A 12,892-nucleotide genomic window follows, 5' to 3' on the forward strand; every position below is an offset into this window, starting at 1 on the left:
ATGCTTTGTATTTCCTCAAATAATCAATTTTAAGTGGGTGTTTAAAATATGGTTTGAAGCAAATGCAATGGCAGAAACTTCTGAGCACAAAATAAATGTAGCAAAAAAGAATAAGCAGAATAAGCAAAAAGATTTCTCCCACTTCCCCCCCCCCCCCCCCAACCGCCATGTACATCCCCTGGAAAAAGACGTAAATTTTAAATTTGTATGAGAAAAACTTACAGCCTGAACAGAGTTGCATTCTCGTCTGGTTTCTAAATACCTAAGTGCCCTTTTTTCCTCTTCCTTCAATTTAGCATCAGCCTGTAAAAGAGATTTTACTTGAATTTAACATAACAATTATGTTTTCCTTCTGCATCTGAGGATGCCAAATCTACAGCAGGTTCAATTTCACTGACCTTTGAATATCTAACTTGAGTGATAATTCTGCATTTGCAGAGCTTATCACAATATCTGCATGTTACAACTATGAGAAAATTAAAAGCCAAATTCACATATTTACAACATAAAACATAACTAAACAATGTTCATGAGGGGGAAGCACTTGAAAGCATTTTCAAGCAAGTCAAATTCAGTGCCAGTTCTGGAACTGCAGCTCAGATCAATTGCATTATATTAACCAATTGAAATAACTACATTGTTTTTAAATTATCATTCCCTCAAACTATGCCATTTATGTACTAATACATTATACTTTGTATTTTATTGAATCTAACTTACATATTTCATGTAATTTTGTACACCATTCTGTTGTAAATAAGATGGGGCCTGTGTCCTGTAGAATCTTTCAGTTGAATCTAAATATGCTTTTTCAAAATTATCACGATAAATTTGAAGCTTGTCTTCTGGATTTGAACACAGGTTGACTGCAATTGAAGAAAAACAAAACCTGGTGAGGAGGAAGGTTACACACAAAAAAAAAATCACTTTTGAAAACCAGTATCAGATAAGTTAATAACACTTGCTATAATTGAAGGACAAAACAAATTAAAAAGTGCAGAAAATTTCCTGATTTTTCTTTTCTCTTCATCATGCGCAAATTTATAACTTGTAAAAGAACCTGGGTGTCAGAATTTGCAGTTGCTTAAAAAATTCTTCAGCCTCAGCCTTCAAACCCAGTTATAACTAATATCTGGTAGTTAAAACGCTTCTTACAAGTAATTTTTTCTTTGTGTTTAAGTGCATGCTGCCTGAATGCTCAACTCCACAATTGGGAAAAACAGTCATAGACCACTGCAGCATAGATGGTCCCAGTCCATGCCACATTGCTATTCTGCCTAGTTCCAACAATCAACGCCCTCCATACTCCTCCCATCCACATACCTACCCCAGTGTTGCAACTGAACCTGCATCGACCACTTCTGCTATCAGCTCATTTCACACTCACGCCACCAAGTGAAACTGCTCTTCAGATTCTTGCCAAATGTTTCACCATTCATCCTTAACTGCTGACCTCTACTTCTGGTCTCACCCAACCTCAGTGGAAAAGGCCTGTGTGTATTTATACTATCTATATCTTCATCCTTCCATGTTCCAGGGAATAAAATCCCTACGTAATCTTTCCCTATAACTTAGGTCCTCAGTTCCTGGTGACATCTTTGTAAATTTCTCTATTTCTCAGTTTTATTGATATCTTTCTTGTAGGTAGGTGACCAGAACAGGACAATCCTTCAACTATGGCACCACCAATGTCTTCTATAACTTTAACACATATCTCAATTTGCTGATCCAATTTACCACATCATCCAAGTTATTAACATAGATAATTCACATTAAATTTACTCCATGCATATTGAAACGTATAGTGAAATACATAATTTGTGTTAACACAACCTAACGATGTGATGGAGGAAGCCTGCAGATGTCACCACACATTCTAGCACCAACATTGCATTGCCATGATACTTTGCAAAATAACAGAACACAAATAAGACCACAAGCAACAAAATAACAACAGCCAAACAAGCCCTATTTCCTCCTTCCACCCATATACCCACATACTTAAGCAGTCCTCCAAGCTTAGAACAGGCCATCTTCTGCCTCTAGCAGACTCAGATTTGGCTTGACTTCTCCAGCAGACTCACAAACACGTGTGAAATGAGGTTTCCACAGACTTCCAAACAACACTGGACCCAGCACCAATCCCTGCAACACCCCACTAATCAAAGGCCTTCAATCAGAGGCAACCATCTGCTACCCCTCTCTCCTCCCATGAAACCGATGTTGATTCCAACTTACCGCTTCATCCTGAATACCAAGCAACTGAATCTTCTGAAACAGCCTTCATGCAACACCTCGTTAAAGGCCTTGATGGAGTCCAGGTAGACAATATCCACTGTCTTTCCTTTATCAACATTCCTGGTAGCCTCCTTATAGTTCTCAAAATTTGTTAGGCATGATCTACCACGCACAAGGCCACGTTGACTATGTATAATTGGACCCTATCTATCCACATAATTATATATCCTGTCCCTTATAATAATGTATTCATCACTGACATCATGCTCACCAGCCTACAATTTCCCAGAACTTTAGCTATCCTCCAGTCCTCCAGCACCTCACCCACGGCTAAGGATGCTTTAAATACCTCTACCAGGTCCCCTGAAATTTCAGCACTAGCCTCCCACAAGGCCCTAGGGACTTTATCCACCTGAATTTGCGTTAAGACAGCAAAACACCTCCTCGTCTGTAATCTGAATACAGTCCATGACATCACTACTTTTTGTCTCAGTTATACAGACCCTGTGCCCACCTCCCAAGTAAATACAGATTACAAAAAATACATTTAAGATCTCCCTCACAATGAATTCAATTTTGTCCATTGCTATCTTTTTGCTCTTAATGTCGCCATACTCTTAAAGTATCCCTTAGGATTCTCCTTCACCTTGTCTGCCAGAGCAACCTCATACTTTCTTTTGGCGCTCCTGTTTTCCCTTCTCTTGCATTTCTTACACTTGTTTGTTCTTTGCTGCCAAGACCCACCACTCACCTCCTCCTTTCAAACCAGGGCTCCAATATCCCTCAAAAACCAAGATTCCCTAAACCCGCTGGCTTTGCCATTTATTTTAACAGAAACATACTGTTCAAACTCTGTACTTTCAATAGTTCTCTTTTGAAGGTTTCCCACTTACAAAGCATCCCTTTGCAGAAAAATATCTGCCCCAGTTCAAACCTGCCAGTTATTTTCTGATACCATCAAAACCGGCTTTTCTTCAATTTAGAATCTCAACCCAAGGACAAGCCTTGCCCTTCTCCTTAGTTATCTTGAAAGTAATGAAATTATGATCACTAGATCCAAAGTCTTCCCCTACACACATTTCTGTCACCTTCCCGGTCTCATTCTCTAACAGGAGATCCAGTATTGCAAGCTCTGATCGGTACCTCTATATATTAAGTAAACTTCCCTGAACACATTTGATAAACTCTATCCCAGTCCTTTTACAGTATGGGATTCTAGAATCACCTATTACCACAACCTTATTTTTCTTGCAACTATCTGCTGTATCCCTACAGACTTTCTTATTTAAATCGAACTGACTATTGGGAGGTCTTTAATATAATCCCATTAGCATTGTCATCCCCTTCTTATTCCTGAGTTCCACCCTTATATCCTCAGAAAAGTTTTCTTGCCTGTCCTGTCTAAGCACTGCTATGACATATTCACTCACAAGTAATGCCCACTCACTCTTTAATACCTCCTGCCCTATCATGTCCAAATCAACAGAACCCTGGAACATTGAACTGCCAGTCCTGCTCCTTCTACAACCAAGTCACACTAATAGCTACATATCATAATTCCACATGCTGATACATGCTCTAAGCTCATGTGCCTTACTTACAATATTCCTTGCATTGAAATAGACACAATTCAGAACATTAGTCCCACCTTGTTTAACTTTTCCATTCATGACTTTGATTCTGGGCTTAACATCTACTTTCCCCACAACAACTCCACCAGCTACCCTGGCACTCTGAATCCTATCTACCCCATCACAACTCTAGCTTAAACCCCTGGAGCAGTACCAACAACCTTTCTGCAAGAATATTTGCCCCCCCACTACTTCAAGTCTAGAGAGACTTGAGAGAGAGAGAGCGCACTAGGGTGCCCAAAACTTTTGCACAATACTATAAACTATTTTTTTTAAAAACCAGTTCAAACGTGTGTTAATTTTGATTTGATTTGAAGTATATCACTCTCCATTCTCTTTATTTGCCCTTGAAACCGCAATATCTGTGAGTCTTAAGTTTTTGTTAATATTGGTAAACATTTAGTACATATAGTACCATACAAATCTTAGGCACCCTAGCTATATACCAGTGCCCAAGACTTTTGCATAAGTACTGTATAATAAATTACAAATTACAAATCTAAAAATATAATTTATAACCCAATGAATATTTAATCTCTTCCAAATATTCTGATAAAAATTCATTTACCAATTTTCTTGTTTTATTAATTAGGAAATCTACATAACCTTACCATAACTTTCCCTGACCCCAATGACGAGCTGCGAGTCAAAGGCTTCTCCTAGTCGTTCAGCATGTACTAGCTTCATTGCACTGTCTTGAAGACGATTTTTAATATTTGAAAAGATCGATTCATTCCAGGTATCGAGCATAAGCTGAAAGAATTGAAACATCCTACAATTAAGGAAATGGATTTTCTCTTCCCCATTCTTTTACTATAAATATTGAAGCTGGGGCTTTGTGGGCACCCCACCCATGCTCTCAATAAGCTTTGCCAGGCAGGGCCTCCCAGCTGAAAGTTCTGTCTTAAAGATGGGAGTTGAGTTGAAAGTTGTGGCTATGAACTATTTTTTAAAAAATTAAGCTGTCCTCCATCACCACACTGCTCAGAAATATCCAAAACCACTTAAAATCTGGAAAAACACAAAACTCAACTTCTCAAATAATGAAAAAAAATTTAAAATAAAATGCACAATCCTACAAAAAATGAGGAAGTCCACAACTGGACTTCACACATGATACCACCAGAAAGTTCAAGGTCAAGTCAATCATCTTCATGAAAACTTGCACAGGAAATCAAATTGCATTTCTCAACAAAGTACAGCCCAAAGGAGCAGGTAAAAAGGGTAAATTAATATCCCCCCCCCAAACCTTTAAATACTATACTATATACTTTTTATATTAAGTTCAGATTGATTTGCTATATTCAAATTAATAAGCTTTGTCAAATATAAAAGATTAAGCTGTCTCATCATTTACCTGCACTATGGAATAGCTAACAACATTTTTCAAAAATATTCTAACATGCCCCATTAGAGGCAATTAAGATACTCTTAGATAGGCACATGATGATAGAAAAATGGAGGGTTATTTAAGAAGGAAGTTAGATTGATCTTAGAAAAAGTTAAAAGGTCAGCACAATATTGTGGACCGAAGGATCTCTACTGTGCTTTAATGTTCTATCGACCAGTCATATGTCACATCATAACAGTAACTTTTAGAGCTTCACTAATCTGCCTCAGTGACCATGTTTCACACAACAGGGAAAAAAAGACATCCACAGGTCTGAAGGTTAATGTCTAACAAAATAAAACATGAAAATCTGACAATTAGTGGAAAAAGTGCAGGAGAAACGGAACAAGCCAGTAACAAGGATTACTCCACACTGAAGATACTATCATTGCTTATAAAGAGACAGAAGGCAACACTGGATGTTAGAAGCAGTACTTAACTGCACTGATACCCTCTCATGCACCCTACCTGCTACAATCATGTAATGGCAGAAATGAAATTATGCAGAACTCTTGTCAAATGTGAACTAGCTCAGAAACTGTTACAATTCAACATCTGCCACAGAATGAGAATCAATTCATTTTCACTTTCTTATATGACATGAAATTTGTTGTTTTGCAGCACCAGCAGTACAATGCAAAAGTATAAAATTACCATAAAATGCAAAGTAAACAGTGCAAAGAGAAATACTGGGGTAGTGTTCATGGACTGTTCAAAAATATGCCAAAGAGGAAAAAGCTCTTCCTTAATCACCAAGTACCACTTGAACCTCCTTCCTGAAGGAGTAACAAGAAAAGGCCATGTTCTGGGTGGTGGCGAGTATCCTTAATGATAGCTGGCACCTTCCTCAGGCATTGTCTTTTCATGCTGTCCTGGATGCTGGGAGGGTTGTGCCTGTGATGGAGCAGGCTGTGTCTACAACCTTCTGTAGCCTCTTGTGACTGTGCATTGGAGCCTCAATACCAGGCAGTGATGCAACCTTTATAAACCTGTAGAAATTTGCAACATACCAAACTACCTCAAACTCCTACAAAGTAGATTTCTGGCAAGCCTTGTGATTGCATTGACATATTGAGCCCAGGACAGTTACGCAAAGATGCTAACACCAGGAACTTGAAGCTGCTCATCGTTTCCATCCCTCAATGAAAACAGATGTTCTGCCAACTTCCCTTTCCTGAAGCTGACAATTAATTCCAGAATCTTGCTGAAGTTGAGTGAGATTTTTACAACAGCATTCAACCAGCTGCTACATCTCATTCCTACATGCCTCCTTATTGCCATCTGAGATAACAGATATGCAAATTTATAGATGGTATTTGAATCAGAATCAGGCTGATTATCACTAACATGTCATGAAATTTGTTATTTTGCAGTAGCACACTACAATAGACAATAAATTACTGTTACAATATGAAATATATTAAAAATAAATAGTACCAAAATAGAGGAAAATATTAAGGTAGCGTTCATGGACTTTTCATAAACTTGATGGCAGAGGGAAAGAAGCTGTCCCTAAAACACTGTGAAGATCTGCAGGCTCCTCTGCCTCCTCCCTAATAGTGACAGAGAACTAAAGAAGGAATCTAATAGGAGAGGAGATTAGACCATGACAGAAATGGACGGAGGCCACTCTCTTCTCCTATCAGATTGATTCTTCTTCATCTCTTTAACCTTTTCTACTTTTCACTTAATTCCTCCCCACTCACCTACCTTCACCTATCGCCTGCTTGTACTCCTTCCCACTTTCTTATTCTAGCTTCTTCCCCTTTCATTTACAGTCTTCATGTTGTAAGGGTTGTAAGGGCTCCTCTGCCTCTCTTGACCCTACCTTCACGAAGGCCTCAGGGTGGAGTGCCGCATTCAGAATACTGGGGTGAATTAAATCCCTCGTGTAATACATTATTAACCAAAGGTTTCACTACAGCCCTAGCCGATACAGACTTGTCTCAAGCATAGCTATGTCACTACACATGTGCTCTTCAACCTCTTTTTGCTGTAAGTCTGGCTACCCCAAGGATACAGTTAGAAGTGGAGTCCTTCTTGGTCTTCATGTACAGCAATCAGCGACAGTAAATCATGACTTCCTACTGCCCACTTGTGTTCCTGTAAACGAGTTGAGTTTACATCCTGTCTGGCCAATGTAGTTCTTGTTGGAGTCTTCCAATGTAATGCTGCACACCACATTGCTGTTGTCAGTTGTCTTTACAGGTACCATGGTTCTTGAGACAAGCTTCCTTCAAGTCACTGTTGGTTTGTGAGCCATTGCAATGTTGTGAGATTCAAACAGTCAAGCTGTCATTTCTGATATATTCTTGATGTAGGGGAAGATCACACATCTCAATGCGTGATGAGTAAGTTATGCACGACTTTCTCTCCTTAATAAGCATCTCCTGATGTAGTTGCAAGCACCTCGCAGAGTGAAACACCAACAAATGCACATTAAGGATGTCACCTTGAATGTGATGAAACTACTGCAAGCTAATTGTCAAGCTCAGCAAACACCTCAACATCAAATGCCTCAACCCGAGCTACCAATATTCACCATCCAAGATAAGGAAATTGTTATTTTAGAAATTTATTTTAAAAATCCATGTAAATTAGGTATCAATAGAAAAGACTGACATCATGTCCAAAGCAAATCTTTCAAATGGCCTCTTGCTATGAAATGACAGCCTGTAATTGAACTAGTTTACTAAGCAGTTTTCTGTACCAGCAACCCTCACATTATGAGCATTCAGGATATAGAAATTCTCCCTTACAGAAATGACAAATCAATATTCTTGACACACGCACAGATGACATGGCTTTGCATTACAGAAAGTCACAATATCGCCCATTTTCCAGGAATGCGACACCCCTATAATACAGGGTTATGCATAAAGTTTGGGGTTATTTCCCCCTCCGTGAATTCTATTGGAGCAAATTTTCATTCTGCACATTAAATTTTTGGTAATGATTTGAAGATTTTGAGAGAGAGTGCAGAGGAGATTTACCAGGATGCGGTCAGGATTAGAGAGCATGCCTTATGAGGATAGGTTGAGTGAGCTTGGGCTTTTCTCCTTTGACCAAATGACAAAGAGATGACTTGATAGAAATGTATAAGATGAAAGATGTAAGCTTTTAAAGAAGTGAAAAATAAAATACTAAACGAGCCTAGAATATGGAGCTTTTGTGACGTGGAGAGACTGTTGCTAGGTTTTTTCTTTGCTCCCACTCTCCGCAGTAAAACGCAAGAGGCTGCTAGGCAACTTTAAAGTCATAACAGGAATGGGCAGTGTACATCAAGACAATATTCACATTAAGCTAGCACATATAGAATGAAGGTGACTGACAGACGAGCCAAAAAAATGAAGAAGAATTCCTTGTTTTAGAACCAAAAAAAAAACATTGGATTACAAAATGAGGGAGAGTTAATTGCAGCATTTAAAAGGTACCTAAAATTAAAGATCTTGCAGAACGTTGGGGAGAGGATAGAGAGAGCTGTATTGCTCCTATATCTTATTGGTACAGATAAAAATAATCATAAACTCCTTCCATATTGTAGTCATTCTGTGATTCTGCAACTGCAGTGAAACTATATTCCACTGAAGCTACATTTGATAAATTTAAAAGGTTAAGGAAATATATTGAATAACATTAAATTCACATGTTCCTACCTTTCTCACAATACTGTCTTCTACATTGGATTTCTTATTACTGCCCTGTTTGCCCATTAATGTAATTTCTAACTGACAGAAAGGCTTGGGCAAAATGTCACATTGTGTGAAGAATTTTCGCCATTCTGCAATGTAGGCTTTCAATAGAGCAGTGTCGTCCTGATGACTCAGCACCCTCTACAAAAGAAAACATAATTAACATATTACATCAGTTCAGGCAAAAATAGTTGGGTGTATAAAGCTTAACTGCAAACAAATCTGTTTTAAAGGGAAGGAGACTTTGCCATGACACTACCACTACCAAGTGATAGCTAAACCAGCCACATAACCTTTTCCTAATACTAGTACAACTAAAGAACACTTTAACGAGTTTCAATTCTTAAATCTTTAAAAGAATGATAATTTCCTTGTGCAGGAGGCAATAGAACGTGGATGAGGAGAAGGCCAATACATGATTAGAGTATGGGAATCGTACTACCTAACATTGTACTACAGTTGTGAGCAGCCATATAGTGAGGGCCAGACCCAGAAATAACAATTTCTTCAGTTGAGATTTCTCATGACTGCCAAATACAGAAATGTAACATTGTTTTTCAACTATAATGCACTACGAGCAAAGTCTAAGAGAACAGTGGAGTTAGCAAGAGATTTTATGATTTTATGATTTTATGATTAACATAATCAATTATGAGGCACTGAAGATCAAATGCTTTCAATAAGCAATTCCTTTCTTAAATTAAGCATATAATCCCTCAGCTGCCTCCCTTGCTACCAAGTACCCCCCCCACCATCCCTTTTATCTTTACTCCCCACCCTCCAAAGAAACTCCTACTGTCCCCAGGGAGGGCGATATCACCCACTTTGGAAACCACAGCCATAGAGCAATGAGAAGAATTAGACTGCCAAGATTGCTCACCAGGGAGCCAGCATAAACCCTATGAGCCAATGTACTCCTTTTGTATTGTTATGGATAGTAAATTGATTTCCACACACCAGTGTACTTGCATACTATACTTGCTACACTTAATTTTAGCTGCTAATTTTTATTACTTTTAGTACAAACAAATTTAACAGAGACCTATGTAGTACAATAGGAATTTTACAATCGAGTATACTTGTTTTTGTGTAGATAACATAACATTCAACAAAAGAACAACTAAGCCACAAACTTACAGCTTGAGCTTGTTTGATAAAATCTAAAATATCTTCCTTGAGAGCCTGATGAATTTTTGCTGGACCTTTATCATCCCACAAACAGACGGCGTGAACATCTCTATAAAGTAACAATAGAATTTTCAATGCAAAATTCTGCAAAATGTAAGAAATGTTAATTTCAATGAAATTATAGCAGAGGGTACCTACAAAAAATTAATATGTTTGCCTTACATTAACACATTTTTAAAAATTTATATGACTATAGAAGACAGACAAATAGAAACTCACAAGAATTAAAATTAAGGATGATTTTCTTTTGTATTTTGTGCTATAATGTACAAGTCACCTGCGACTTGAATTGTGCAGTCAACTACAAAGTGCTAACATTAGGCGCCCACATCAAAGAAGGCACATAAAATCCCTGGTGGAGTGGAATTTCCTTTTTCAGACATTGGCTGTGTCAGATATTAGTTGCAAAGAGACTACAGGTACTCAACAATACTTTCATCATCATGTTCTGTGAGCATGAAATTCCATTTAAGAATTTTCAAACAGCAAACCATAAGGCAAAAATGCAACATCTAGCCTTTGTTTACAGAGCATAAAAGGTAGAAATTGAAACATTAACACTTTATAAAAATAACATTTTTCAAATCAGTCATGCCTTATTTTTCAAAGGAATTTACAATATAAATGCATTAAAACTTTTTCAGGCCAGAGTAAATCTCATACATTTCTATACAATAAAATACTTTCAAGCTATTTCACAGCAAAAACACTCTGCAAATACTAGAACTTAACATCAGTAATTTCCCTGGGATATACTAGCACCTGTACAAGTCTTGGTTAGTAAGTCTGCAGATAACACTAAAATATTTGAATAGCTTTATCAAGAATTACAGGGGATCTTGATCAGCTGGGTCAGTGGGCCAAGGTTTGGTAAATAGAATGTAATTCAGATAAGTGTGAAGTGTAGCATTTTGGAAAGTCAAATCAAGGTAGGAATTCAGAATGAATGGTCAGGGGAGTGTTGTAAGTTGAAGTACATGATTCCCTGAAAGTGGAGTCAAAGGTAGACAGAGCGGTGAAAAAGGCATTTAGCATGCTGGCCTTCATCAGTCAGGGCTCTTAGTATACGATTTAGAATATGCCAATTCAGTTATACAAGTCACTGGAAAGGCAACATGGCAGAAATTGAGCATCGGGCACAGAAGCAAGCATAGTCGCTATTACCAGGGAGAAAGTGCTTGAGAAGCTGAAAAATCAGTAGGTGGATAAGTCACCATGACCAGATGGACTAAATCCCAGGATTTTCAGAGTTAGCTAAAGAGATTGTGGAAGCATTAGCAGCAAACTTTCAAGAACCACTAGAATCTGGAATGGTTTAGGAAGACTACAAACTCACAATGTCACTCCACCCTTCAGGAAAGAAGGGAGGCAAAAGACAAGAAATTACAAGGCAGTTAGCCTGACTTTGGTGGCTGTCAATATGTTAGAATCCATTTAGTATGATGTTTTGGAGTACTTGGAGGCAGTTGATAAAAAGGCCAAAGTCAGCATGACTTCCTTAAGGAAAAATCTTGCTTGACAAATCTATAGGAATCATTTGAGGAAAGAGTACACAGGATAGACAAAGGAGAATCATGGATGTTGGATCCAGAAGAGATTCACAAGAATGATTCCCCAGAATTATAGGATTAACATACAAGGAGCATTTGATGGTTCTGAGCCTGCACTCACTAGATTCAGAAGAATGGTGGGGGGGGGGGGATCTCATTGAAACCTATCAAATATTGAAAGGCAGAGATAGAGATGTGGAGAGGGTGTCTCATTTAGTGTAAGTGTCTTGGAACAGAGGGCACACAGCCTCAGAATAGAGAGAGGGATATCCATTAAGAGCAGAAACCAGGAGGAATTTCTTCAGCCAGAGGGCAGCAAATCTGTAGAATTCATTGCCATAGACAGATGTGGAGGCTAAGATCTTGATTAATCAAGGCAGGAGAATGAGATTGAGAGGAACAATAAATCAGCAATTTTGGAATGATGGAGCAGACTGGATGGACTGAATGCCCTATATTTTAAGATCTTTTGTCTTATGTTGTTTACTTAGATTTAAAGAAGGCTTTTGACAAGATGTCACAGAAGAAGCTAAATAAGATGTGAACAGACACAAAAGATTCCAGAGATGCTGGAAATCCAGGGTAACATGCACAAATGCTGGAGGAACTCAGCAGTTCAGGCAGCATCAACAGTGAAGAATAAACAGTCGTCATTTCAAACAAAGGGTTTCGACCTGAAACAAGACCCTTCACAATTTATACCTCCCCACAGATGCTGCCTGACCTGCTGAGTTCCTCCAGTATGTTGTGTGTCAAACAAGATGAGAACCCATGGCATAACAAGAAAGATAGAACAAAAACAAAAGATTGGCTGACTGGCAGGAGGTAAAAAGGTGAGAATAAAGGGGACCTTTTCTGGTTGGCTGCAGGTGACTAGTGGTAATCTGCCAGTGTTGGTGTTAGGTCTTCTGCTTTTCACATAATATATTAATGATCTGGGAGATGGAAATGACACCTTTGTGGTCAAGATTGCAGATGATTAAAAGACAGGCAGAGGGGCATGTAGTACTGAAGAAGCAGGAAGTCTGTAGAAGGACTTGGACAAATGGGCAAAGAAGTGGCAGATGGAATATAATTTAGGGGAGTGCATGATGAACTTTGGCAAGGAATAAAGTTATAGACTAATTTCTAAATGGCAAGTTCAGAAATCAGAAGCGCAAGGGGACTTGGGAGTCCTAGTGCTGGATACCCTAAAGGTCAATT

The 12,892-nt window shown here is 38.4% G+C and overlaps 1 protein-coding gene across 8 annotated transcripts in view; it reads right to left on the minus strand.

Moving 5' to 3' along the window:
• Window positions 1-12,892, minus strand: part of LOC132391300 (cullin-5) — a 73,092-nt gene that overhangs the window by 44,460 nt on the left and 15,740 nt on the right. For all 8 annotated transcript variants that reach the window (XM_059964282.1, XM_059964283.1, XM_059964288.1 and 5 more), the window contains 5 exons: window positions 10,089-10,188; window positions 8,916-9,092; window positions 4,481-4,622; window positions 721-866; window positions 223-303 (listed from right to left, as the gene is read on the minus strand). In XM_059964282.1, the coding sequence (XP_059820265.1) occupies window positions 223-303; window positions 721-866; window positions 4,481-4,622; window positions 8,916-9,092; window positions 10,089-10,188 (646 nt within the window). The remainder of the gene's footprint in view (window positions 1-222; window positions 304-720; window positions 867-4,480; window positions 4,623-8,915; window positions 9,093-10,088; window positions 10,189-12,892) is intronic.

Source organism: Hypanus sabinus, chromosome 3, assembly GCF_030144855.1.
Source record: "Hypanus sabinus isolate sHypSab1 chromosome 3, sHypSab1.hap1, whole genome shotgun sequence".
NCBI classification, from domain to species: Eukaryota; Metazoa; Chordata; class Chondrichthyes; order Myliobatiformes; family Dasyatidae; genus Hypanus; species Hypanus sabinus.